Source organism: Lepidochelys kempii, chromosome 9 (genome assembly GCF_965140265.1).
Source record: "Lepidochelys kempii isolate rLepKem1 chromosome 9, rLepKem1.hap2, whole genome shotgun sequence".
NCBI lineage: Eukaryota > Metazoa > Chordata > Testudines > Cheloniidae > Lepidochelys > Lepidochelys kempii.
In genome coordinates this window covers 55,597,216-55,624,877 of record NC_133264.1, presented here as the reverse complement: position 1 = coordinate 55,624,877, position 27,662 = coordinate 55,597,216, and the positions used below count along the sequence as shown (strand labels likewise).

The following is a 27,662-nucleotide window of genomic DNA, read 5'->3' as shown; positions in this document are numbered from 1 at the left end:
AGTCCAGAAGAGCTGACTATATTTTAAAGACTCCTTATTGAGGTTACAGGGACAAATCATCCCGATGTGTAGAAAGAATAGTAAATATGGCAGGCGACCAGCTTGGCTTAACAGTGAAATCCTTGCTGATCTTAAACACAGAAAAGAAGCCTACAAGAAGAGGAAGATTGGACAAATGACCAGGGAAGAGTATAAAAATATTGCTCAGCCATGCAGGAGTGAAATCAGGAAGGCCAAATCACACCTGGAGTTGCAGCTAGCAAGGGATGTCAAGAGTAACAAGAAGGGTTTCTTCAGGTATGTTAGCAACAAGAAGAAAGCCAAGGAAAGCGTGGGCCCCTTACTGAATGGGGGTGGCAACCTAGTGACAGAGGATGTGGAAAAAGGAAATATACTCAGTGCTTTTTTTGCCTCTGTCTTCACGAACAAGATCAGCTCCCAGACGGCTGCACTGGGCAGCACAGCATGGAGAGGAGGTGGTGACCAGCCCTCTGTGAAGAAAGAAATGGTTTGGGACTATTTAGAAAAGCTGGACGAGCATAAGACCATGGGACCAGATGCACTGCATCCAAGGGTGCTAAAGGAGTTGGTGGATGTGATTGCAGAGCCATTGACCATTATCTTTCAAAACTCATGGCGACGGGGGGAGGTTCTGGAAGACTGAAAAAGGCTAATGTAGTGCCCATCTTTAAAAAAGAGAAGGAGGATCTGGGGAACTACAGGCCAGTCAGCCTCACCTCAGTCCCTGGAAAAATCATGGAGCAGGTCCTCAAGGAATCAATTCTGAAGCACTTAGAGGAGAGGAAAGTGATCAGGAACAGTCAGCATGAATTCACCCAGGGCAAGTCATGCTTGACTAACCTAATTGCCTTCCATGACGAGATAACTGGCTCTGTGGATGAGGGGAAAGCAGTGGATGTGTAATTCCTTGACTTTAGCAAAGCTTTTGTTACCATCTCCCACAGTACTCTTGCCAGCAAGTTAAAGAGGTAAGGGCTGGATGAATGGACGATAAGGTGGATAGAAAACTGGCTAGATTGTCGGGCTCAACGGGTAGTGATCAATGGCTCCATGTCTAGTTGGCAGCCGGTATCAAGAGGAGTGCCCCAAGGGTCGGACCTGGGGTCAGTTTTGTTCAGTATCTTCATTAATGATCTGGAGGATGCTGTGGATTGCACCCTCAGCAAGTTTGCAGATGACACTAAACTGGGAGGAATGGTAGATACGCTGGAGGGTAGGGATACAATACAGAGCACAGGTGGGCAAACTACGACCCGTGGGACCGTTCTGCCCAGCCCCCGAGCTCCAGCCTCCTCTGCTGTCCTCCCAGCCCCCTGCAGCCTCACCTCGCTGCACCGCCAGCGTAATGCTCTGGGCGGCAGGGGGGCGCAAACTCCTGGGGCGGGGCAGCTGCAGAGCCTGGCCTGACCCAGTGCTCTGTGCTGCGTGGCGTGGCTGCTTGTCCTGGTGTAGCCACGCTGTCAGCCACTAGTGCTCCAGGAAGCATGGTAAGGGAGCAGAGAGCAGAGGAGGGGAGTGGTCAGAGGGCAGGGAATAGGGCAGTTCAATGGGGACAGGGGTTCAGGAGCAGTTAGGGAGAAGGGGTGGTTGCATGGGGCAGGGGTCCTGGGGGGGGCAGTCAGGAATGAGAGGAGGGGTTGGATGGGGTGGCAGGGGACAGTGAGGGGTGGGGGTTCTGGAGGTTGTCAGGGGACAGGAAGAAGGGGTGGTTGGATGGGGCAGAGGTCCTGGGGGGGCCATCAGGGAACGGGGGGGGTTGGATGAGGCAGGAGTTCCGAGGGGCTGTCAGGGGTGAGAAGCAGGGGGCAGGCCCATCCTTACCCATACGCAAAGCACACAACAGCGTAGGGCACCAGGAAATTTGGACCACCACATATCCTGGTGCCCTGCACAGCTGCGTGCTGCTCTAGCCCCTGCTCTGGCTCTTCCCCAGGCCCTGCCTCCTGCTCTGCCCCGTCTCTTCCCTGCCCCAGCCCCAGCCCCACCCAAGCAGCGTGGCTGAGGCCGGGTCACTGCACTTCCGCTGCCAGCCATGCCTGGCTGTTTGGGGAGGCACAGCCTCCCGTAACAGGCGCTCCATACAGTTTCTGAAACCAGATGCAGCCCTCAGGCCAAAAAGTTTGCCTGCCCCAATACAGAGGGACCTAGACAAATTAGAGGATTGGGCCAAAGGAAATCTGATGAGGTTCAACAAGGGCAAGTGCAGAGTCCTGCACTTGGGACAAAAGAATCCCATGCACCGCTACAGACTAGGGACCGAATGGCTCGGCAGGAGTTCTGCAGAAAAGGACCTAGGGGTGACAGTGCACGAGAAGCTTGATATGAGGCAACGTGTCCTTTTTGCCAAGAAGGCTAATGACATTTTGGGCTGTATAAGTAGGGGCATTGCCAGCAGATTGAGGGACATGATAGTTTCCCTGTATTCGACATTGGTGAGGCCTCATAGAATCATAGAATATCAGGATTGGAAGGGACCTCAGGAGGTCATCTAGTCCAACCCCCTGCTCAAAGCAGGACCAATCCCCAATTTTTGCCCTGATCCCTAAATGGCCCCCTCAAGGATTGAACTCACAACCCTGGGTTTAGCAGGCCAATACTCAAACCACTGAGCTATCCCTCCCCCCAAGGGGAGTACTCTGGAGTACTCTGTCCAGTTTTGGGCCCCACACTACAAGAAGAATGTGGAAAAACTGGAAAGAGTCCAGCGGAGGGCAACAAAAATAATTAGGGGGCTGGAGCACATGACTTATGAGGGGAGGCTGAAGGAACCGAAATTGTTTAGTCTGCAGAAGAGAAGAACGAGGGGGGATTTGATAGCTGCTTTCAACTACCTGAAGGGGGGATCCAAAGAGGATGGATCTAGACTGTTCTCAGTGGTACCAGATGACAGTACAAGGAGTAATGGTCTCAAGTTGCGGTAGGGGGAGGTTTAGATTGGATGTTAGGAAAATCTTTTTCACTAGGAGGGTGGTGAAGCACTGGAATGGGTTACCTAGGGAGGTGGTGGAATCTCCTTCCTTAGAGGTTTTCAAGGTCAGGCTTGACAAAGCCCTGGCTGGGATGATTTAGTTGGGGAATTGGTCCTGCTTTGAGCAGGGGGTTGGATTAGATGACCTCCTAAGGTCCCTTTTAACCCTGATATTCTATGAGCTGACAGGGAGCAGGAGACTCTTTATTCAGTAAAGTCTTCTGTTTTCCTGCAGTAGGTGCAATCCTGGAGCAGGTGTGAGCTCCAGCTCTCTGTGCAGCATGGCAGGCACTGAGTGCTGTCCCTGAATTGGAGAAGATGGGGAAGAAAGTTGGTCTACGGATAGGGCTCCTAGTACTAGAGCAAGACACTTAATACATAACTCAACTCAGTTAGAAAAGAGGTTGGAGAGCCTGGGCAGGTGATCGCAACAAGGAAAAGCAAAAAGCTTACAGCACCTAGTATTCCCAGCAGGTAAGTCTCCCATCCAGGTACTAATCAGGGCCTGACCCTGCTTAGCTTCCAAGAACAGGGGCATTCACATCTCCAGCTAAGCCCCTTTTCAGCCTCATCACCACCCCCAGCTGCTGCTCACACAGCACAGGATCTCACTCCACGCGAACACAACTCACATGTCCTCTCCTTACCCACAACCTCTCCACATTCCTTACCTCGCTTACCATGCACAACACGCTTCACAACTGCAGCAGCACCAACTCCTTATCTTATTCATTGAGCTCTTCACTCCAGTTCCCTGCCAGAACCAACTAAAGCAACAAACACTGAGCAAGACAGACTCTTCAACACAACATGGCTACACTGAGCGGGTGGGAGGGGAGAGGGGAAAACCAGCGCACACCCTCTATTTAATACAGGATACACACATAATCAACACTGCTCTCTCCATAATTAACACATCCCTCACATGGACAATATGCAGACACACACTGCAGACCCATCATCCCCAACACAGAGTAGAGCCCCACCTTGACAATTCATATGCACAATAATATGTGCAATTCATTTGCTCCATAAATGCATTCCTCAAACACTACTTACCTCCCAAAATTCTCACTTATTTGTATTGATTTTGTGCCTTCCATCACATACACATTGCCCCTTTAATTAGAACCACCTGAATCTCCCCACTCCTCAAATTTCACACTCAGACTGCACACCCTCTCCCCCACTTCACACATACAATGCGGCTCATTCCATTGACCTATACTTAATATACACTGACACACACTGCAGACTCCCACCATACAGAATTCACACCCAAACTCCTTCCCTCCCCACAATTCTCATACTGCAGACCCCCCACTCGCACAATTTAGACGCACAACTCCCCCACCAACAGTGCAGATCCCCATCCCGCACAATTCTCTCACGGATGCTGCACCTCCTCAGCCCCACCACACCTAGTTCATCCCCACACACTGATTATTTCCATTGGGGTAGTGCCCAAAATCCTGAAAAGAGGAGCAAAGCTGTGTTGTGTGGGGCACTGCAGACAAGGAGACTTTAATTGCCCCAAGGAGGTAACGTGATAGACCCCTCCCTGCTCACACAGTGGAGACCCCCCTCCCACTCCTACAATTCACAGACACACTTGTTTGTATACTGCTGCAGTGTTTTCCCTCTCACATACAACTAGTACTATTTGCAGTTCCCCACCCTAATTTACACACACTGCAGCAGCCCCCTCATGTGCATAGTTCACCACACAATTAATTATGGAGGGAATGAAGTGAGCAGCATTAACACATCCTTCACCCACACTGCTCCCTACACACCATTCACACTGCAGACCCCCACCTTCATTCCCCAAACTCCTATCACCATCCCAGAGGAGAGAATAAGAGAACTTCAGGACCACAGTCGGGGGAGATGGAGCAGAAAGTGGTTCAACATGAAGTCCTTTCCTGGGCAGCCCTGATCTACGGGGAATCAGAAGAGAGGAATTGTCGTGTTCTCTTCGACAAGGCACTGCCATCTGGAAGCAGGTGTGATTGCCAGCTCTGTATGCAGGTTGGCAGATGCTTTCAACTGGAAATCAGAGGAGACAGGTAAAACATCCAAACAGCTTGGGAGGTAGAAAAATAGGATTGAGAGGTGGCTGTGCATGCAGTTTATGAAAGTGAGGGCAAAAGCCTACCCATCCAGTATTCCTAGGCAATCTCCCATCCAAATACCAACCAGGCCCAATCCTGCTTGACTTCTGAGACCAGACAAGATCAGGGACATTCAAAGTGGTATGGCCATAGATGGTCTTAGCTCTAACTCTTCCATTTTTCAGCTCCAACACAGCTGCTTTTCTACTATCCTCATAGCTGACTTTGCATAGTACATGGCTACACATACACTACACCGCACCCTCCTCATTCATGCACAACTTACTCTTTTTCCATAACTTTTGGACTTTCCTCTTTCAAGCAGCAATTGAACATCAAGTGGAGCTTTGCAGAGTTTTTTCAGCTCTTTGTTAAATTTGACCTGCAAAGGAAACTACAGGAAACAATAAGTAAGCATGGCCAGAAATTCTTCATGAGTCTGGCCTGGCCAGTACTGAGGGTATATCTGAGCCAGAGTATAACATCTTTTATGAGGGTCATCAGAAATCAATGCAGCAATATTAATATGTGACCAATATCTATAAACATAGTAGCCACATTACACATAGCCTCATTTGAATGGCCAAGTTGAATGTTCCCTAATGAGGGTTTCTGAACCAAAGGCAGTCCAACCTCAGTATCGTACTCAGGCTAAAAGTTAAACCCTCTTATTTGTGGACTTCTGAGCAGTTCAGAGTGCACAGAACAAAGTCACACATGACAAAGATGACAACTGGAACTGAGAGCTTTTTGTTTCTTTAACCTTCTAGGTAGTCTTGGAAAAAAGATTATAAATCTAGAAATTCAGATCTATCCTACCCAGTTTTTCCTGGCAGAGTCTATGGATGACTAGAGAACTATTAAGTTTATGACATCACAGATACCAAGTGGAATTATGGTTGAATTGAGAGGGGAAGTAATTTTTATTCTGCATGTTTCAACATTTGTATTTTGGTTAAAACCAGGCTCTCTGTTAGAAGGAAGAAAAAAATCCCAAACCTTAAATTTAACATCTCGGGTCCCTACAAATTAAGGGCTAAAAGCTTCCAAGTGAGGAGCCAGTGGAGTCCTCTGGCAAAAAGAGGAAAGAGAAGACCAGGCTTAATTTTATATATATATATTTTTTTTTTTCTCTCTCTCTCTCTATATATATCTATCTATATCTATCTTTATTTATTTATTTTTAAAGGAAACAAGCCTTTCATCGTAAGTCAACAGTTCACACAGCAACACAAGTGAAAGACACAACCAAAGAGATACTTTAAGAACTAAAATGTTTATTCTGTTCACTTTTAGGAAACAGTGAAACAGCACAATTTGGATAAAAACATAGCAAATAAAAATATATTGCAAAAAACTAAACAGGGTGTTAAAATTTCTTCACTTTACATTTTAAAATGTAATCCACTCAGTAGATTAAGAGACACACATTGGCTATAGGATTTTCCTGAAGAAACCTTTTAGATACAGCTGCAGTCAGTGTAAACAGAGTGATTTTGCTACAGGAAAACAAGGTTCAAGTGAGGTTTCTCTTGTACCTTTCATTTGTGTGCACATCTTGTGTGCGCACGTGTCCAGAATCGTTCAAACCTGCAGCATCATACATGAAACATCTATTAGTGAGGGCAGCTATACAGAGTTCAGTGAGCAAGCCAGTCCCATAACACTGGAATTATGTACTGCAATACAGCATCTACAAATACGTATTTAGATGTATAAATCCTGTTACTGCCCTGGGCTTTTGTATCCAATTCCACACACAGTGCACTAAAATCAGGTCCTTTAAATACTCTCTCTCGCTCTTTTATCTACAGAATGACAGCTCCTGGGAGGATGGAGGGGAGAAGGTATAAGTGAGATTTTGCAGCACAGCCAAAATCTGGGAGGTCACTCTGAGGAAGTGTGACCTAGGCCTAGACAAAAAATTAAAAGAGAATTAAGAAAAAAGTCTAGTTCAGTAAAAGACTCGACTGATGGAGCTATATTATGGAGGCCTCCGTGCCATTTGCCCTAGACAAAGCCATTCATTAAATCTCTTTTCAGCATGTGCACCCACCACCTTGTTTACAGAGCAATAAACAAGCATTCAGGCTTGATTTGATTTTGTGATGCAGCATGGATCACTTGACAAACCAAGCTGCATTTCTGAAATCCTTAAACCAAGATTTACAAGAGAACTACAAACCAAGTAAGTCAATTTCTAAGCTTGACATCTCAGTCTTTCTGTCGAGAGAAAAGCACCACCACACGCTCATATTCCTGAACCAAGTGCTATTAAACAGAGAAACAAAGTCAAAACCAACTGACCACACTGGGGTTTTCCACTGTATGGATTCTGTCAAAATCCAAGCCCCTTGAAAAAGGGGCTGACTCAGCTTCCCACTGCCATTACAGCGACAGAGGATGATGATCAACTGGGGTACTTTCCATCCTCAGCTTCAATCAGCAAACATTAGGACTCCAGATTCTAGACGTGAATGAGCTAAGCAACAGATAGTAGCAAAAGTAATCTTTCCATTTGCAAGAGAATGCTTGCCTCAAACCACATTCTAACAATTGCTGCAGGAAGGCTCATCCGCAACCACTGTGCCAAGCCTCATTCACAAGAATAGGATTTCAACCAGAGTCCCAACTCTTGGGAAGAGCGCATGCCCTGCAGTCTCCTGGCCTGAGCTAATTTTACTTCCAAACAGCTACTGGTGGGAGAGTTGCAGTTTCAGATAAGCAGAGGTTTGGGCCAGACCAGAAACTGTATCTGAGTGTGTGGTGGTCTCCTGAATAGAACTCAATTTTACACTAGGAAGACAAATCCTAAAGTCAGATGGGTAAGTGTACTGCTGGATTCTGTTTCATTAACACGATAGACGTCTCAGGCTCACAGGACCTGTCCAGATGAAGTGCTGATGGCTCAAGGACAGTAAGAAAAGAAAGGCACATTTGGATCCAATCAGTGCTAGGGATATCCAGAAAAGCTCATCTGGAGAAAGTGAAAAGCTTCTGCATTTAAGAGTCTAGAATGGATCAGCCTGAAGTCAAAGATTGGCTCTTTCACGTGACTATCAAACCCCTTCATATCAAAGGCCTCTGTTACAGTAAGCACATGAAGCAATGGTGTACCAGCGGAGAGATTTCTCTCAACAGTGAGCAACTCCTGTCTTCTAGTACCTAAGGTTGATCTGTCTGTTAAAACAGAAGTGCTTAATGTGAAGCTTCTTTTAGTTCTTGGGAGGACAGTAATTGCTGTCCAGATGATGACTAGGGAGCTGTTCTCCAGCAGGTGGGGAAATCTGCAATATGCGTCCTCCGCATGTCAGTCCTAACACTGAAGATAGGCCAACAGATCTTGTTCCAAAGCAGTGGCTGTTCCTTCCAGTTGGGGATCTATGAGCTCACTGTCACAGGCATCATGGCTCAGTCTCTGCTCACTCTGCAACCAAAGAGCTGGTTGGCTGGCTCTGCGGCTGTGCTCAATACAGTGATTTCTGAAATTATTGCTTTCTGAGGAGGAAGAAAAACAAAGGGTGGAACAGGAATTTAGGGATGAGCCATAAACACTGTTTATCAGCCAGCATGTACGTAGGTGATGAGTTTTTCTTTTCCCTGGGGGTGCTCTACTCCTGCTCGGCCCTAAATACACACCCCTACTGCACCCTTCCCCAAGGCTCCGCCTCTTCCTGCCCCCACTCCTCCCCTCACCCAAAGCCCCACCCCACTCTGCCTCTTTTCACCCCCTCCTCTGTCCCCTCCGTGAGGCCTCTGCCCGCTCGCTGCCCTCCCAGCAAGCCTCGCCACCAGCCACCAAACAGCTGTAGCTGGTGGGTGCTGAACACCCACTATTTTTTTTTCCTTGGATGCTCCAATCCTGGAGCACCCATGAAATCGGCACCTATGAACATGTATCTCAAACACAGATGCACAGATTCCAGAAACTAAGCCTTAATCTGCAGTCAGGAAGCAGGTAGGAGCCAAATCTCTGTAAGAACTAAGGTCTATCTTAAAGCACTGCCAACTGACATGGCCTAGTTATTAGAGCTGTACTAATACCAGCTATGATTCTAGTTATATGAGCTTCCCCACTACACTATCTTCTCTACACCAGCCAAGATTCCATTAACATGATGACTGTACCTAGTCTGCACCATTTAGGATTTCACTGGCAAGTGTTTAGCAGAAGTCCATCTATCAACAGCAGCCATATTTGAGACAATCACAAGAGTAACTTCCACACAACTCCTATTCACATTTCCACCTCCTCTTGAAAATCTTATTCAAAAGATACTTTGGGGAGAGGTGGGGAAAGGAGTCATTTTCAGAATGATGTCTTACCTGGCCTGGCCGAGACATACACCTCTTCCCACGTATAATTAGCCAAGTTCACAGGCTGCAGCACCCAAGGATCCTTTATTAGGTTTTCCAGGGTTGTGCGCTGCTCTGGAGCAGCTTGCAGGAGCCCAGACACCAGAACCATCAGAGCTGAGCAAAAAAAAATATATATACACACACATAAAGTTAGAGACAATAATAGGTGTGGCTTTGTCTTTGTCCTAGGTGATGTCTACACTGCGCAACTTAGAGTGGCACAGCTGTACCGCTAAAGCCTTACCACTATAAAGCATGCAGTGTAGCAGCTCATTGTCAGCAGGAGAGCTCTCCCGCCAACAAAGTGCTGTCCACACCTGCCCTTTTTGTTGTTAAAATACTTGGCAGTGACCCCACCTCCACTGCAAAAGCCACTGTGGATACTTTTGTGGCTCGCATACCAGTTGACCAAGCCAGTAGGAGGAAATCTTGGATGAGGATGTGGAGGGGGACCAGAGGCAGAGAATGACTCGGAGGACAGCGATGCATGCCTCTAGGAGCTCTTTTCTACCCAGAGGAGGCTAGCCAGTCACAGCTGTCAGATCTTGGAGAAGCACGAACAGGAAAGGAGGCCCATGGTAAGTGGATTTGATTTTGGAAACCGCTGAAGTCTGTAGCAGTGCACGGGATTCTTCCGTCCTAAGTGCAGGACTCTGTACTTGTTCTTGTTGAACCTCAGATTTCTTTTGGCCCAATCCTCTAATGTGTCTAAGCACAGCTGGTCGCCTGCCATATTTACTATTCTTTCTACACATCAGGATGGTTTCTTCCTGCAACCTCAATAAGGATTGGAGAAGACCCTCCCTTGATTCCCTGCTCAGCCTCAGCAGCAAGATATCTTCCATAATGAACACAGCCTGTGGAAAATGTGGGGACAGGAATGATTATCAGGCTCCCTCTACAGTGCTGACTCTCCCGAAGAGCCATGTGCCCAGTATACAGTAGAGTCCGGGAACACTGATTTACCCTGCCCCTGAGGCTACTCACCATTTTGGGGGTTTTTTTGGGCTCATGTGTGCTTGCCTGGAGTCAGCCAATTAGTGACAGGTATGTGAATAGTGGCTGTGTTTTAAATCACTGTATCAGTGTTCTGTGTGTTGCAAACAATACTGCTTCTGTAAAATGTTGCGTTTTGGCTTCACAGAGATGACCTTGGGAGCCCAGCCTCCCTCTTTATCGCTGGCTGAACAGCTGAGCAGAATTAGAAAGAGTCCACAAAAAACTAAAGAGGGCTTTCTGCATGATGTTATGATGCACTCCGCGGACAAAAAACAGGAATTGAAGGAGTTGCGGAACAGCGAGAAGAGAGACCAAAAGGAGAACGCGGCAGATCAGAATGAAGCCACGGAGCAGCTCTTAAAGATTATGGAGCGCCAAGCAGACATGCTTCAGGCATGTACTGTACTGTGATACTAGCACTGGAAACCCAGCAGCTCCGCGCCTGCCCTCCCCTGCAGCTGCTGTCACAAAACTCTCTCTCATGAGTCCCCCAGATGCCGCCAACTCTGATCAACTTCCTGGCTCCAGTCTGTACCCGCGGCATTCCATTCCTCCCTCATCACAGTCCAGCACTACGGACTCCCAGTACCCACTGCACTCAGCACCCATCCCCCTGCAGTTTGGCCCTGCTAAAGTACAGTACCCGCTGCACTGTACTCCAAAGGAGAAAGTTGGTTATGATCCCTGGACATACAAAAATCTTTAACCATCCCAGGACCCCACCTTCTCCTGTGACCTTCCCTTCTCCGACACCCCTCAGTGCTGATGTGTTTTTTTTGATTGACCTCTCCTCTGGTTGTTGTTTTTTGACAAAAGAATTGTGTTAGTTTGAAAGCAATCTTTATTCTATTAATTGAAAGGAAACAGAGCCCTGCAAAGCAACAGACAACTATCTTAAGCCTTCATATTGCATCGTCTGCATCAATCACAATCACCTCCTAGCATTATAAGCACTGCACTCCCAAGCATAGCAACAAATATTAGTGGCTTTCAGCTTCAAATTGCTGCCTCAAGGCATCCCTGATCCTTATGGCCCTGTGCTGCGCCCCTGTAAAAGCCCTGATTTCTGGCTGTTCAAATTCAGCCTCCAGGCACTGAGCCTCAGCAGTACAGCCTTGAGTGAAGCTTTCATCCTTCCCTTCACAAATATTATGGAGAGTACACCACGCGGCTATAAGCATAGAAATGTTGTCATCAGCCAGGTCCAGCTTCCCATATAGACAGCGCCAGCAGGCCTTTAAACAGCCAAAAGCACACTCAACAGTCATTCTGCACTTGCTCAGCCTGTTGTTGAACTGCTCCTTACAGCTGTCAAGGTGCCCCATGTATGGCTTCATAAGCCACGGCATTAAGAGGTAGGCGGGGCGTCTCCCAGGATCACAATGGGCATTTCAACTTCTCCCTGGTGATCTTCTGGTCCAGGAAGAAAGTCCCTGAATGCAGCTTCCTGAACAGGCCAGTGCACTGAAAGATGTGTGCATCATGCATCTTTCCAGCCCAGCTTCCGTTAATGTCTGTGAAACACCCATGGTGATCCACAAGCACCAGGAGAACCATTGAGAAATACCCCTTCCAATTAATGTACTCAGTGGCTAGGTGGTCTGGTGCCAGAGTTGGAATGTGTGTGCCATCTATCGCCCCTCCGCAGTTAGGGAAGCCCATTTGTGCAAAGCCATCTGGAATGTCACGCACGTTGCCCAGAGTCATGGTCTTTCGGAGCGGGATGCGATTAATGGCCCTGCACACTTCCATCAACACAAGTCCAATGGTTAGACTTTCCCACTCCGTCGGTAGGAGTCTGGAGTAGCCAGCTTCCACAGTGCAATCGCCACATACTTCTCCAACTGCAAGGCAGCTCTCATTCGCGTGTCCTTGCGCCACAGGGCTGGGGCGAGCTCACCACACAGTCCCATGAATGTGGCTTTCCTCATCTGAAAGTTCTGTAGCCATGGCTAGTCATCCCAGATGTGCATCACGATGTGATCCCACCACTCAGTGCTTGTTTCCCGAGCCCAAAAGCAGCGTTCCACTGTGGTCAGTATCTCCGTGAATGCCACAAGCAATTTCGTGTCACAGCTACTATGCGTGGCGAGATCAACGTTGCACTCCCCTCGCCTTTGTAGTTTAAGGAATAACTCCACTGCCACTCATGACGTGTTAGTCAGAGCGAGCAGCATACCGGTCAACAGTGTGGGATCCATTCCTGCAGACCAAAGAGGCAGAGCGCGCAGTACACAAACCGTTGAAAGATGGTGCCAAATGCGGAGGGAAGCACAGGGATTGCTGGGATGTGAAGCAATGTATCACAGGGCATTGGGACAGGACCCAGGATGCCCCACGACCCTATCTGCCTTCCCACAACTCTTAGCAGCAGAAGAGGAAGAGATGCTCTATGGGATAGCTGCCCAGAGTGCACCATTCCAAATACCGCAACTGTGAACACGCTATTGCACAGGCAGTTAACAGTGTGAACACACAAGAGCGGTTTCCCTTCAGTGCTCTCTGAGCGGCGCTGTAACTCTGTCAGTGTAGATATACCCTTAGTAAATTAGGTTCAATACCCATAAGTAGGTAAAATTGTAACCCCAGATCCCTCCAGCCCTTCTGCCTTACTGTCAGGATTTCTCTGTCTTGTTTCATTCACTTAGGGCTGTGTTTGCTTGGCTTGGAGAATGATTTAAGCCTTTCACATTGTGTAAATAGCAAACTGAAAAGAGGTAAGACACCGGGGGGGGGGAGGGGAGGTAGAAAGAAACAGACAGACAGACTATGCATGGAAGACTTTTTTTGGACACCATTCCTTTTATAACTTTGGTGCCCCTCGTGGGCACCCACCCACTCCAAGACCAGTCCTTTTCTAGACATTCTTAAATGAGGTCTTATGTTTTCTTTCCAGGGCATATACCAGTGGCTTAGGGAAAACACCAAGAAATTCCTAACTGCAAAGCTATAGAGGCTCTTTATGGGACTACAAGACTCCTAAGATCACCTACAGAGAGGTTGCTGATGAAAGATGCATCAACCCACCACATGCTTGTTCTCTTCAACACCTCCACCAGGAAGCAAGATGAACAATATCTTTCTTTTAGTCCAGATCATGAAACAAATTCTGAAGCTACAAATGCAAACAAACACCCTCCACATTCCTAAGGGCCCCACTGAGGCGAGGAAGTTACCAGCAAGATCTCTTAAGCCAACAATACTGGTTGGCAATGGTTAAATCAAGGAATTATGATGTGATTGGAAAAACAGACTTGGTGGGATAACTCACATGACTGGAGTACCATCATGGATGGATATAAACTGTTCAGGAAGGACAGGCAGGGCAGAAAAGGTGGGGGAGTTGCACTGTATGTAAGAGAACAGTATGACTGCTCAGAGCTCAGGTACGAAACTACAGAAAAACCTGAGAGTCTCTGGATTAAGCTTAGAAGTGTGAGCAACAAGGGTGATGTCGTGGTGGGAGCCTGCTATAGACCACCAGACCAGGGGGGATGAGGCTTTCTTCAGGCAACTAACAAAAGTTACTAGATCACAGTCCCTGGTTCTCATGGGGGACTTCAAACACCCCAGTATCTGCTGAGAGAGCAATACAGCAGTGCACAGACAATCCAGGAAGTTTTTGGAAAGTGTAGGGGACAATTTCCTGGTGCAAGTCCTGGAGGAACCAACAAGGGGCACAGCTCTTCTTGACCTGCTGCTCACAAAAAGGGAAGAATTAGGGGAAGCAAAAGTGGATGGGAACCTGGGAGGCAGTGACCATGAGATGGTCGAGTTCAGGATCCTGACACAAGGAAGAAAGAAGAGCAGCAGAATACAGACCCTGGACTTCAGAAAAGCAGACTTTGACTCCCTCGGGGAACTGATGGGCAGTATCCCCTGGGAGAACAACATGAGGGGGAAAGGAGTCCAGGAGAGCTGGCTGTATTTTAAAGAATCCTTATTGAGGTTACAGGGACAAACCAACCCGATGTATAGAAAGAATAGTAAATATGGCAGGCGTCCAGCTTGGCTTAACAGTGAAATCCTTGCTGATCTTAAACACAAAAAAGAAGCTGACAAGAAGTGGAAGATTTGACAAATGACCAGGGAAGAGTATAAAAATATTGCTTAGGCATGCAGCAGTGAAATCAGGAAGGCCAAATCACACCTGGAGTTGCAGCTAGCAAGAGATGTCAAGAGTAATAAGAAGGGTTTCTTCAGGTATGTTAGCAACAAGAAGAAAGTCAAGGAAAGTGTGGGCCCCTTACTGAATGAGGGAGGCAACCTAGTTACAGAGGATGTGGAAAAAGCTAATGTTCTCAATGCTTTTTTTGCCTCTGTCTTAACGAACAAGGTCAGCTCCCACACTACTGCACTGGGCAGCGCAGTGTGGGGAGGAGGTGACCAGCCCTCTGTGAAGAAAGAAGTGGTTCGGGACTATTTAGAAAAGCTGGACGAGCACAACTCCATGGGGTCGGATGCACTGTATCCGAGGGTGCTAAAGGAGTTGGCAGATGTGATTGCAGAACCATTGGCCATTATCTTTGAAAACTCATGGCGATCCGGGGAAGTCCCAGATGACTAGAAAAAAGCTAATGTAGTGCCCATCTTTAAAAAGGGAAAGAAGGATGATCCTGGGAACTACAGGCCAGTCAGCCTCACCTCAGTACTAAAGGAATCAATTTTGAAGCACTTAGAGGAGAGGAAAGTGATCAGAAACAGCACGGATTCACCAAGGGCAAGTCATGCCTGACTAACTTAATTGCCTTCCATGATGAGATAACTGGCTCTGTGGATGAGGGGAAAGCAGTGGATGTGTTATTCCTTGAATTTAGGAAAGGTTTTGATATGGTCTCCCACAGTATTCTTGCCAGCAAGTTAAAGAAGTATGGGCTGGATGAATGGACTATAAGGTGGATAGAAAGCTGGGTAGATCGTCAGGCTTAACAGGTAGTGATCAATGGCTCCATGTCTAGTTGGCAGCCGGTATCAAGTGGAGTGCCCCAAGGGTCGGTCCTGGGGCCAGTTTTGTTCAATATCTTCATTAATGATCTGGAGGATGGTGTGGATTGCACCCTCAGCAAGTTTGCAGATGACACTACACTGGGAGGAGTGATAGATACATGCTGGACTGTAGGGATAGGATACAGAGGGTATAACGATGCTGGTTCTGATGGGACCCAACTGAGAGTGCCAATTCAGGACAAATTGCTTAAAACAGGGCAGTTACAGCCCAAGGCTGGGGTTTCTATGCACACCAAGGCAAACAAAACCACCCAGACAGAGAGGACTTTGGTTTTACCCCACTGGATAACCACAAGTCACACAAGCAATTTCCTTAGACACTCCAGTTTCCCAGTATCACCACCAGTGCCACTCGTTATGGGGACAAATGGTTATGAAAACCAATATCCCAGTAAAAGAGAAGAAGTTCTCTCAATACCAAAGAACCAAGCCCCAAACCCACGTCAATATACAAATCAGATCTTACCCACAAATCACGTTGTTGCCAATCCTTTAGAACAGTGGTCTCCAAAGTGGGGTGTGCAAGACCATCCCTGGGGGTGCTCGGCAGAAGGAGCGCCGCCGAAGGAGTGCCGCTGGCACGGTGGCAGCAGCGCTCCTAGACCTTTGATTCCTCGGCGGCACGCCAGCAGCAGCTCCTCTTTTTTTTTTTGCTTCCCTAGAGCTGGCTCTAGGGGTGTGCGATCCAAAAAGTTTGGAGACCACTGCTTTAGAATCTAAAGGTTTATTCATAATAGGAAAAAGATATAGATGAGAGCTAAAATTGGTTAAATGGAATCAATTACATACAGTAATGGCAAAGTTCTTGGTTCAGGCTTGTAGCAGTGATGAAATAAACTGCAGATTCAAATCAAGTCTCTGGAGTACATCCACAGCTGGGATGGGTCATTCAGTCCTTTGTTTAGAGCTTCAGTTTGTAGCAAAGACCCTTCAGAGGTATGAAGCAGGATTCAAGACAAGATGGAGATGAGGCATCAACCTTTTATAGTCATTTCCATGTGTAAGAACACCTCTTTGTTATTACTGTGGAAAATTACAGCAAAATGGAGTTTGGAGTCATATGGGCAAGTCACATGTCCATGCATGACTCAGTTCTTTACAGGTGGCAGCCATTGCTTACATGCTACCTTGCACGTCCCCAGGAAGACAGCTTATGTGGATTGGAGTCTTCCAAGATCCATTGTCAGTTAAGTTCCACTGAATGCATCCGATGAAGTGAGCTGTAGCTCACGAAAGCTTATGCTCAAATAAATTTGTTAGTCTGTAAGGTGCCACAAGTACTCCTTCTCTTTTTGTCAGTTAAGTGTTTCTTGATTAGGCACTTACTTGCACATTCCTTTCTCAAGACACTGACCAAATGCTTTACCAAGGCTATGTCTACACTACGAAATTAGGTCAAATTTATAGAAGTTGATTTTTTAGAAATCGATTTTATACAGTCGATTGTGTATGTCCCCACTTAAGACCATTAAGTCAGCGGAGCGTATCCACAGTACAGAGGCTAGTGTTGACTTCCGGAGTGTTGCACTGTGGGTAGCTATCCCACAGTTCCCGCAGTCTCCACCGCCCATTGGAATTCTGCGTTGAGATCCCAATGCCTGATGGGGCAAAAAACATTGTCGCGGGTGGTTCTGGGTACATGTCGTCAGACCCCCCCTTCCCTCCATGAAAGCAACAGCAGTTTATCATTTCGCGACTTTTTTCCTGGGTTACCCGTGCAGACGCCATACCACGGCGAGCATGGAGCCCGCTCAGCTCACCATCACCGTACGTCTCCTGGGTGCTGGCAGACGCAGGACTGCGTTGCTACACAGCAGCAACTTTGGAGATGTTGAAATGCCTTGTGGCAGCAGATGGTGCATTACGACTGGTATCTGTCCTTGTCGTCTCCTGGGTGCTCTTGGCTGGCCTTGGCGAGGTCGGTCGGGGCGCCTGGGCGGACATGGGTGCTCCTGGAAGACCTTGGTGAGATCTGTCAGGGGCGCCTGGACATAAATGGGAGTGACTCAGGTCATTCTCTTCTTTAAGTTTTGTCTAATGGAGATTCAGTCTTGCCTGGAATATCAGCAGAGGGATAGCTCTGTGGTTTGAGCACTGGCCTGCTAAAACCAGGGTTGTAAATTCAATCCTTGAGGGGGCCACTCTGCATCAGGCTGCTCTCCCAGCCAGCAGCACTGTGAGCACCCAGGAGACTATGACAGCTAGCAGTCATACTGTACTGTCTGCTGCCAGCCTACCCTGTGCTCCTCCCTCCGTGAAAGCAATGGCCAACAATCGTTTCATGCCTTTTTCTGTGCGGGCGCCATATTGCTGTCAGCATCATCATCCACCCACTGCTTCCACTGCCACTCTGCTCTCGCCATACCATGGCAAGCATGGAGCCTGCTCAGATCACCACGGCAGTTATGACCATTCTAAACACCACGCGCATTATCCAGCAGTATATGAAGAACCAGAACCTGCAAAAGCAGGCGAGCAGGCAACAGCAGAGCGGTGAGGAGAGTAATAAGGACATGGACACAGACTTCTCTCAAAGTACGAGCCCCAGCAACGTGGACATCTTGGTGGTAATGGGGCAGGTTCATGCTGTGGAACGCCAATTCTGGGCCTGGGAAACAAGCACAGACTGGTGGGACCGCATAGTGTTGCGGGTCTGGGACGATTCCCAATGGCTGTAAAACTTTTGCATGCGTAAGGGCACTTCCATGGAACTTTGTGACTTGCTTTCCCCTGCCCTGAAGCACACGAATACCAAGATGAGAGCAGCCCTCCCAGTTCACACGTGACTGGTGATAGCCCTCTGGAAGCTTGCAATGCGAGACAGCTACCAGTCAGTCGGGAATCAATTTGGAGTGGGCAAATCTACTGTGGGGGCTGCTGTGATCCAAGTAGCTAACGCAATCACTGAGCTGCTGCTACCAAGGGTAGTGACTCTGGGAAACGTGCAGGTCATAGTGGATGGCTTTGCTGCAATGGGATTCCCTAACTGTGGTGGGGCCATAGACGGAACCCATATCCCTATCTTGGCACTGGAGCACCAAGGCAGCGAGTACATAAACCGAAAGGGGTACTTTTCAATGGTGCTACAAGCACTGGTGGATCACAAGGGACGTCTCACCAACATCAACGTGGGATGGCTGGGAAAGGTACAGGATGCTCGCATCTTCAGGAACTCTGGTCTGTTTCAACAGCTGCAGCAAGGGACTTTCTTCCCAGACCAGAAAATAACTGTTGGAGATGTTGAAATGCCTATAGTTATCCTTGGGGACCCAGCCTACCCCTTAATGGCTTGGCTCATGAAGCCATACACAGGCACCCTGGACAGTAGTCGGGAGCTATTCAACTATAGGCTGAGCAAGTGCAGAATGGTGGTAGAACGTACCTTCGGATGTTTAAAAGCGCGCTGGCCCAGTTTACTGACTTGTTCAGATCTCATCGAAACCAATATTCCCATCGTTATTACTGCTTGCTGTGCACTCCACAATCTCTGTGAGAGTAAGGGGGAGACGTTTATGGTGGGGTGAGAGGTTGAGGCAAATCGCCTGGCCACTGATTATGCGCAGCCAGGCACCAGGGTGGTTAGAAGAGTACAGGAGCGCGCAGTGTGCATCAGAGAAGCTTTTAAAACCAATTTCATGACTGGCCAGGCTACGGTGTGAAAGTTCTGTTTGTTTCTCCTTGATGAAAACTTCTGCCCCTTGGTTCACTGTACTTCCCTGTAAGCTAGCCACCCTCCCCTCCGGCCTTCCATCACCGCTTGCAGAGGCAATAAAGTCATTGCTGCTTCAAATTCATGCATTCTTTATTAATTCATCACACAAATAGGGGGATAACTGCCAAGGTAGTCCAGGAGGGGTGAGGGAGGATGGAAGGACAAGGCCACACTGCACTTTAAAACTTATTGAATGCCAGCTTTCTGTTGCATGGGCAGTCCTCCGGGGTGGAGTGGTTGGGTGCCTGGAGGCCCCCCCACCACGTTTTTGGGCGTCTGGGTGAGGAGGCTATGGAACTTGGGGAGGAGGGTGGTTGGTTACACAGGGGCTGTAGCAGCAGTCTGTGCTCATGCTGCCTTTCCTGCACCTCAACCATACGCCAGAGCATATCACTTTGATCCACCAGTAGCCTCAGCATTGACTCCTGCCTTCTGTCAGCAAGCTGACACCATCTGTCATCTTCAACCCGCCACCTGTCCTCGCATTCATATTGTGCCGTCCTGGACTCTACCACTGTCTGCCTCCTCGCATTCTGCTGGGCTCTTTCAGTGTGGGAGGACTGCATGAGCTCAGAGAACAATTTGCAGCTGCAGGAGGAAAAAAAAGGGAGAGTAGTAGTTAAAAAGACATTCTAGATAACAATGGATAGACTCTTTCAGGGTGAACCTTGCTGTTAACATTACATAGCACATGTGCATTCGGTACAAGGTCGCATTTTGCCTCTTATATTGAGGGTCTGCTGGTCTGGTGTGAGAGATCACACACGCAGGGCTGGCAGGCAACAGAATTCAGCTTGCAGGTAGCCATGGTAAGCCACAGTCTTTTGGCTTCTTTAACCTTCATAACATTTGGGAATGATTTCAAAACAGCAGCGCCCTCATTTCCCATACCAAACAGACGTTCGGTTGGCCATTTAAAATGGGTTGGCAATTTAGAAGGAGGGTCTGCGGTTTTCGGGTTAACATGCAGCACAACCCAACTAAACCGCCCACCTCCCCCCCACCACACCCAATTCTCTGGGATGATCGCTTCACCCCTCCCCACACCGTGTGGCTAACAGCAGGGAAGATTTCTGTTCAACCACAGGCAAACAGCCCAGCAGGAACGACCACCTCTGAATGTCCTCTTAATAAAATTACCCTATTTCAACCAGGTGACCATGAATGATATCACTCTCCTGAGGACAACACAGAGAGATAAAGAACAGCTGTTGCTTGAATGCCAGCAAACATCAGGACCATATGCTGCCATGCTTTGTTTTGCAATGCCCCCAGACTACGAGCTACTGGCCTGGTGTGGTAAAAGTGTCCTACTATGGAGGACGCAATAAGGCTGCCCTCCCCAGAAACCTTTTGCAAAGGCTTTGGGAGTACATCCAGGACAGCTTCATTGAGAGGATTTCCACGCCATCCCCAGACACGTTAACAAACTTTTCCAGTAGCTGTACTGGCCGCAAATCAATCATTGAACATGCTTGCTTTTAAAGCATGTATTATATTCACAAAGGTACACTCACCAGAGGTCCCTTCTCCACCTGGTGTGTCCGGGAGTCCACCTTGGGTGGGTTCGAGGGGTAACGGCTCCGGGTCCAGGGTGAGAAACAGTTCCTGGCTCTCGGGAAAAATGGTTTCTCCGCTTGCTTGCCATGCGCTATCATCTTCCTCGTCCGCAAAATGCACATCCCTGTTGCGTGATAATCCACTGACAGAGTCAAAGCACAGGGTTGGGGAAGTGGTGGCTGCACCCCCAAGAATGGCATGCAGCTTATCATAGAAGCGGCATGTCTGGGGTTCTGACCCAGAGCAGCCGTTTGCCTCTCTGGTTTTTTGGTAGGCTTGCCTGAGCTCCTTAAGTTTCATGAGGCACTGCTGCGGGTCCCTGTTATAGCCTCTGTCCTTCATGCCCTTTGAGATTTTTTCAAATATTTCGGCATTTCATCTTTTGGAACGGAGTTCTGATAGCACAGATTCCTCTCCCCATACAGTGATCAGATCCCGTACCTCCCGTTCGGTCCATGACGGAGCTCTTTTGCAATTCTGGGACTCCATCATGGTCACCTCTGCTGATGAGATCTGCACTCACCTGCAGCTTGCCATGCTGGCCAAACAGGAAATGAGATTCAAAAGTTTGCGGGCCTTTTCCTGTCTACCTGGCCAGTGCATCTGAGTTGAGAGCGCTGTCCAGAGCGGTCACAACGGAGCACTCTGGGATAGCTCCCGGAGGCCAATACCATCAAATTGCGACCCGGGAAGGTCGATTTCAGCGCTAATCCCCTCGTCGAGGGAGGAGTACAGAAAACGATTTTTAGAGCCCTTTCAGTCAAAGTAAATGGCTTCGTTATGTGGACAGGTGAAGGTTTAAAATCGATCTAACGCTGCTAAATTCGACCTAAACTCGTAGTGTAGACCAGGGCCAAGGCTACTTCAGAATCAAAATTCATTGATATACAAGTACATAGCCAATATTCATAACTTTAACTATGAAAATGATACACCCATACAGATAGGATAATCATACCCAGCAAATTATAACCTTTTCACAGACACCTTACATGACAACCTTTGTACAATATTTGCTGCAAATATATAGCAGTGGTTGCCACAACGATCTATACGGTCATAGCTTATGTCAGTAACATCACAGAGGGACCTAGACAAATTAGAGGATTGGGCCGAAAGAAATCTGATGAGGTTCAACAAGGACAAGTGCAGAGTCCTGCACTTAGGAAGGAAGAATCCCACGCATTGCTACAGACTAGAGACCGACTGGCTAGGCAGCAGTTCTGTAGAAAAGGACCTAGGGGTTACGGTGGACAAGAAGCTCGATATGAGTCAACAGTGTGCCCTTGTTGCCAAGAAGGCTAACGACATTTTGGGCTGTATAAGTAAGAGCACTGCCAGCAGATCGAGGGACGTGATCGTTCCCCTCTATTCGGCATTGGTGAGGCCTCATCTGGAGAGCTGTGTCCAGTTTTGGGCCCCACACTACAACAAGGATGTGGAAAAATTGGAGAGAGTCCAGCGAAGGGCAACAAAAATGATTAGGGGGCTGGAACACATGGACTTATGAGGAGAGGTTGAGGGAACTGGGATTGTTTAGTCTGCAGAAGAGAAGAATGAGGGGGGATTTGATAGCTGCTTTCAACAACCTGAAAGGGGGTTCCAAAGAGGATGGATCTAGACTGTTCTCAGTGGTACCAGATGACAGAACAAGGAGTAATGGTCTCAAGTTGACGTGTGGGAGGTTTAGGTTGGATATTAGGAAAAACTATTTCATTAGGAGGGGGGTGAAGCACTGGAATGCGTTACCTAGGGAGGTGGTGGAATCTCCTTCCTCAGAGACTTTTAAGGTCAGGTGTGACAAAGCCCTGGCTGGGATGATTTAGTTCAGGATTTATCCTGCTTTGAGCAGGGGGTTGGACTAGATGACCTCCTGAGGTCCCTTCCAACTTTGATATTCTATGATTCTAAGTAAAGCAAAGCCTGAGTTTGCATTCAAGCCTCCTGAGGACCACTGGTAATCACTGGACTTTAAACTTACCTAGTAGGCTGAAATTTCCTATTACATTATTTGTTCCAGTTCACTCAGTTTTTAACTCCTCTGTGGTCTGGGATAATGAATGAAGAAGTGAACTCACCACAGTGAAGACCTGGAATTTGAAATACTGCCAGTACAGGTAGTACACAGATACTTCCGTGTGTGTAAAGAACTAGAGTACTTTCCCTAAAGCAGGTGAATATACAGATTTACACGTCATAGCCCTTTTTCAGATGAGAACTGATGTTTAATAAACTGAGAGCATGTGTAAGACAGACTCCCAAGAAGAGAGCAAAACCTGGAGAAATTTATATACACTGTGCGCTTCCAGCTACACAAAGGTTCTTTCTAGGGCAATGTTTTCAAACTTTTTTTTCTGGCCAATGGGAGTGTGGAGCTGGTTCTCAGGGCAGGAGCAGGGCACAGAGCCCCATGGCCCCCACACCTAGGAGCCAGACCTGCAGCTGGCCGCTTCCGAGGTGCAGCATGGTGTCGCAACCAGCAGGCACTAGCCTGCCTTAGCCGGGCAGCACTGCTGACAGGACTTTTAACGGCCTGGTCAGCAGTGCTGATCAGAGCCACCACGACCCAGTGCTGGGTCACAACCCAGTTTGAAAACTACTGTTCTAGAGCAATCTCGTCCACTATGGTCAGTTCCATTGGTAATGAATGGCATGAATAAATGAAAACACACCTTCTGACACCGTGTAAGGAGGATTTAGTACAGCCTCCATGGTCTCCTCTAATTCACAGAAGGGATTCTCTCCAAATACTAGGGTATAAAGGGTGATGCCAAGCGACCACATCTCCAGCTCTGGTCCCTGGTACCTACACAAAAATACAGAAGCCTGCATAAACTCGAAGTACAAATACACTAAGATATATGAAAGAACACACATTTATAATGTGCGTATATCATAGAATATCAGGGTTGGAAAGGACCTCACGAGGTCATCTAGTCCAACTCCCTGCTCAAAGCAGGACCAATCCCCAATTTTTGCCCCAAATCCCTAAATGGCCCCCTCAAGGATTGAACTCACAACCTGGGTTTAGCAGGCCAATGCTCAAACCACTGAGTTATCCCTCCCCCTAATTTGTGGTTCTGAATTTCATTTTAAAGGCAGGAAAGATAATATGCAAATATTTTAGGAGTTCTACACAACTATATAAATGCTTAAGCAGAAAAATATACACTACCGTCATGCACATGATCCCTGGCCCTCTCCCACCCTCATTCCCCCAACACTTGGTATTCAGTTTCACAAGTCAGAACTAGCAAAAGTGAGAGCACTTATCACTGGGAGCCACCACACAAGCTTCCTTCATGCAGCTCTGTATTTTAACTCAAATACAACACTTCCAATAATTTTAGTCTTGGGTCTCTCCTAAACAGAAACTAATAAATTATGCCAAACTGCAAACAAATTATGCAACATGAATTAACAGCCACTAAAGGAACACCCACCTTGTTATACCTAGTCTCTAGGCGAAATCAGAACCTAGCCTTCCTGAACAAAGAAGGCTAGTATAGCTACAACATATATCTCATCAGAGGAGCGAAGTTTTGGAATAGCCTTCCAAGGGAAGCAGTGGGGGCAAAAGACCTATCTGGCTTCAAGATTAAACTCGATAAGTTTATGGAGGAGACGGTATAATGGGATAACATGATTTTGGCTATTAACTATCTTTAAATATTCATGGTAAACAGGCCCAAAGGCCTGTGATGGGATGTTAGATGGGGTGGGATCTGAGTTACTACAGAGAATTCTTTCCTGGGTATCTGGCTGGTGAACCTTGCCCATATGCTCAGCGTTCAGCTGATCACCATATTGGGGGTTGGGAAGGAATTTTCCTCCAGGGCAGATTGGAAGAGGCCCTGGAGGTTTTTCGCCTTATAGCATGGGGCACGGGTGACTTGCTGGACGATTCTCTGCTCCTTGAAGTCTTTAAGCCATGATTTGAGGACTTCAATAGCTCAGACATAGGTGAGAGGTTTATCGCAGGAGTGGGTGGGTGAGATTCTGTGGCCTGCGTTGTGCAGGAGGTCAGACTAGATGATCATAATGGTCCCTTCTGACCTTAATATCCATGAATCTATTAAGCTGTTTTAGGGTCAATGTCGCACTGGTGACCAGAAGACTAGTGCCCATATTTAAAAATGGGAAGAAAGAGAACCCACGGAATTACAGACCAGTCAGCCTCACTTCAGTCCCCAGCAAAATCATGGAGCAGGTCCTCAAGGAATTCATTTTGAAGCACTTGGAGGAAAGGAAGGTGATTAGGAACAGTCAACATGAATTCACCAAGGGCAAGTCATGCCTGACCAACCTGATTGCCTTCTATGATGAGATAACTGGCTCTGGAGATATGGGGAAAGTGGTGGATGTGATATATCTTGAGTTTAGCAAAACTTCTGATACGATCTCCCACAGTATTCTTGCCAGCAAGTATGGATTGGATGAATGAACTATAAGGCAGATAGAAAGCTGGCTAGATTATGGGGCTCAATGGGTAGTGATCAAGAGCTCGATATCTAGTTGGCAGCTGGTATCAAGCGGAGTGCCCCAGGGGTCAGTCCTGGGGCCGGTTTTGTTCAATGATCTGGATGATGGGATTAATTGCACCCTCAGCAATTTTACAGATGACACTAAGCTGGGGAGAGAGGTAGATATGCTGGAGGGTAGGGATAGGGTCCAGAGTGACCTACACAAATTGGAGGATTGGGCCAAAAGAAATCTGATGAGGTTCAACAAGGACAAGTGCAGAGTCCTGCACTTAGGAAGGAAGAATCCCATGCACTGCTACAGGCTGGGGACTGACGGACTAAGATGCAGTTCTGCAAAAAAGGACCTGGGGATTACAGTGGACAAGAAGCTGGATATGAGTCAGCAGTGTGCCCTTGTTGCCAAGAAGGCCAACAGCATATTGGGCTATATTAGTAGCACTACCAGCAAATCGAGGGAAGTGATCATTCCCCTCTATTCAGCACTGGTGAGTCCACACCTGGAATACTGCATCCAGTTTTGGCCCACCCCCACTACAGAAGGGATGTGGACAAATTGGAGAGTCCAGTGGAGGAAAACAAAAATGATTAGGAGGCTATGGCACATGACTTACAAGGAGAGGCTGAGGGAACTGTGGTTATTTAATCTGCAGAAGAGAAGAGTGAGGGGGGATTTGATAGCTGCTTTCAACTACCTGAAGGGGGGTTCCAAAGAGAATGGAACTCGGCTGTTCTCAGTGGTGGCAGATGACAGAACAAGAAGCAATGGTCTCAAGTTGCAGTGGGGGAGGTCCAGGTTGGATATTAGGAAAAACTATTTAACTAGGAGGGTGATGAAGCACTGGAATGGGTTACCTAGGGAGGTGGTGGAATCGCCATTCTTAGAGGTTTTTAAGGCCCGGCTTGACAAAGCCTTGGCTGGGATGATTTAGTTGGTGTTGGTCTTGATTTGAGCAGGATACTGGACTAGATGACCTCCTGAGGTCTCTTCCAACCCTAGTAGTTTATGAAGACAAGACTAACTACTGAACCCAGGCCAAAATTAGGGCTTGACTACACTTACAGCACTGCAGGTGCACCAGTGCCACTACCCAGTGAAGACATTACCTATGCTGGTGGGAGAGCTTTTCTCGTCAGCATAGGTACGCCACTTCCTTATCAGGCAGTAGCAATGTCAATAGGATAAGTCCTCCTGTCAATATAGCGCTGTCTAACACCAAAAGTTTGGCCAGTATAGCTGCATTGCTCATTCCACACCCGAGTGACGTCACTATACCTACTTAAGTTTGTAGTGTAGACCAGGGCTTGCCAACCAGAGTTTCAAACTACAGGTTACACAGCTCAGTGGACACCCCACACATCACTCTGAAACACCCTCTTCCAAGAGAGAGTCCCACCACTTGACATCCCATCTGGGAAGGAAGGTAACTTGCTTCACACAAGGCTAGAAGTGGGAGACACTCTGTACCTTGAGGAAACACCCTGCACTCCCATGTTCATCCTTGTAATATGATTGTGTGGTATCCAGTGCAAAGTTTGTCATGTCGGGTGTCTCTGGAAGGCTTATGATGCCCTGAGCATTGTTGTTATAGTAATGTTACACGTTGTAATTTCATGTATAAAGTTATGAGGCTGAAAATGTGTCCTCATGGCTTAAAACAAGCCAAGGCAAAACTCTCCAGGAGCAGAGGGGCAGTTCACACCTCATCAGGGCATGTATGGGACAAACCCAGCCCAGCCTCACAGGAACAAAGGACACTGGCCTAGGCAACAACAAAGGGTCAGTTGGACTCTCGAGTGAGTCACTCCCCCTCCCTTGGTCAGTTTGGGACTACAATGAGGTAATGCTCACCTGACTCTGAAGGGGGGGCAGCACAAAGCCAAGAGGGAAGAAAGAACATGATAAAAGAGAGAGAGAGAGAGAGAGAGAGACACGTTTGCCATGCTCCTCCTCTCTTCCACCTCCATCTACAGACACCACCACCAAGCGACTGAAGAGCGACTGATCAAAGGGGAGAGTCTGGCTGAAGGGCAACCAGCCAGCCTATGGTGAGAAGCATCTAAGCTTGTAAGGGCACTGAAAGTGTTAAGATCAGCTTAGAATGCTTTTATTTCATTTGACCAAATCTGACTTCTTGTGCTTTGACTTATAATCACTTAAAATCTATCTTTTGTAGTTAATACATTTGTTTGTTTATTCTACCTGAAGCAGCGTGTTTGGTTTGAAGTGTGTCACAGACTCCCCTTGGGATAACTAGCTTGGTATGTATCAATTTCTTTGTTAAACTGACGAACTCATACAAACTTGCAGTGTCCGGTGGGTATAATTGGACACCTCAAGATGGAGGTTCCTAGGATTGTGTCTGGGACCGGAGATATTGACTGGAGTCATTCGGTTGCACAAGCCAAGCAGCGGCTGGCCACTCACATAGCTGGGAGCA

The 27,662-nt window shown here is 47.6% G+C and overlaps 1 protein-coding gene across 15 annotated transcripts in view; it reads right to left on the bottom strand.

The window, feature by feature from the left end:
* Positions 1-6,922: 6,922 nt before the first annotated feature.
* PASK (PAS domain containing serine/threonine kinase) overlaps positions 6,923-27,662 on the bottom strand; it is a 53,703-nt gene continuing 32,963 nt past the window's right edge. For 5 of the 15 annotated variants that reach the window (XM_073360471.1, XM_073360474.1, XM_073360473.1 and 2 more), the window contains 3 exons: positions 23,413-23,546; positions 9,430-9,576; positions 6,923-8,601 (listed from right to left, as the gene is read on the bottom strand). In XM_073360471.1, the coding sequence (XP_073216572.1) occupies positions 8,420-8,601; positions 9,430-9,576; positions 23,413-23,546 (463 nt within the window). In that variant the 3' untranslated portion in view covers positions 6,923-8,419. The other 10 variants (XR_012160868.1, XM_073360479.1, XM_073360475.1 and 7 more) reach the window with 9 other exon arrangements.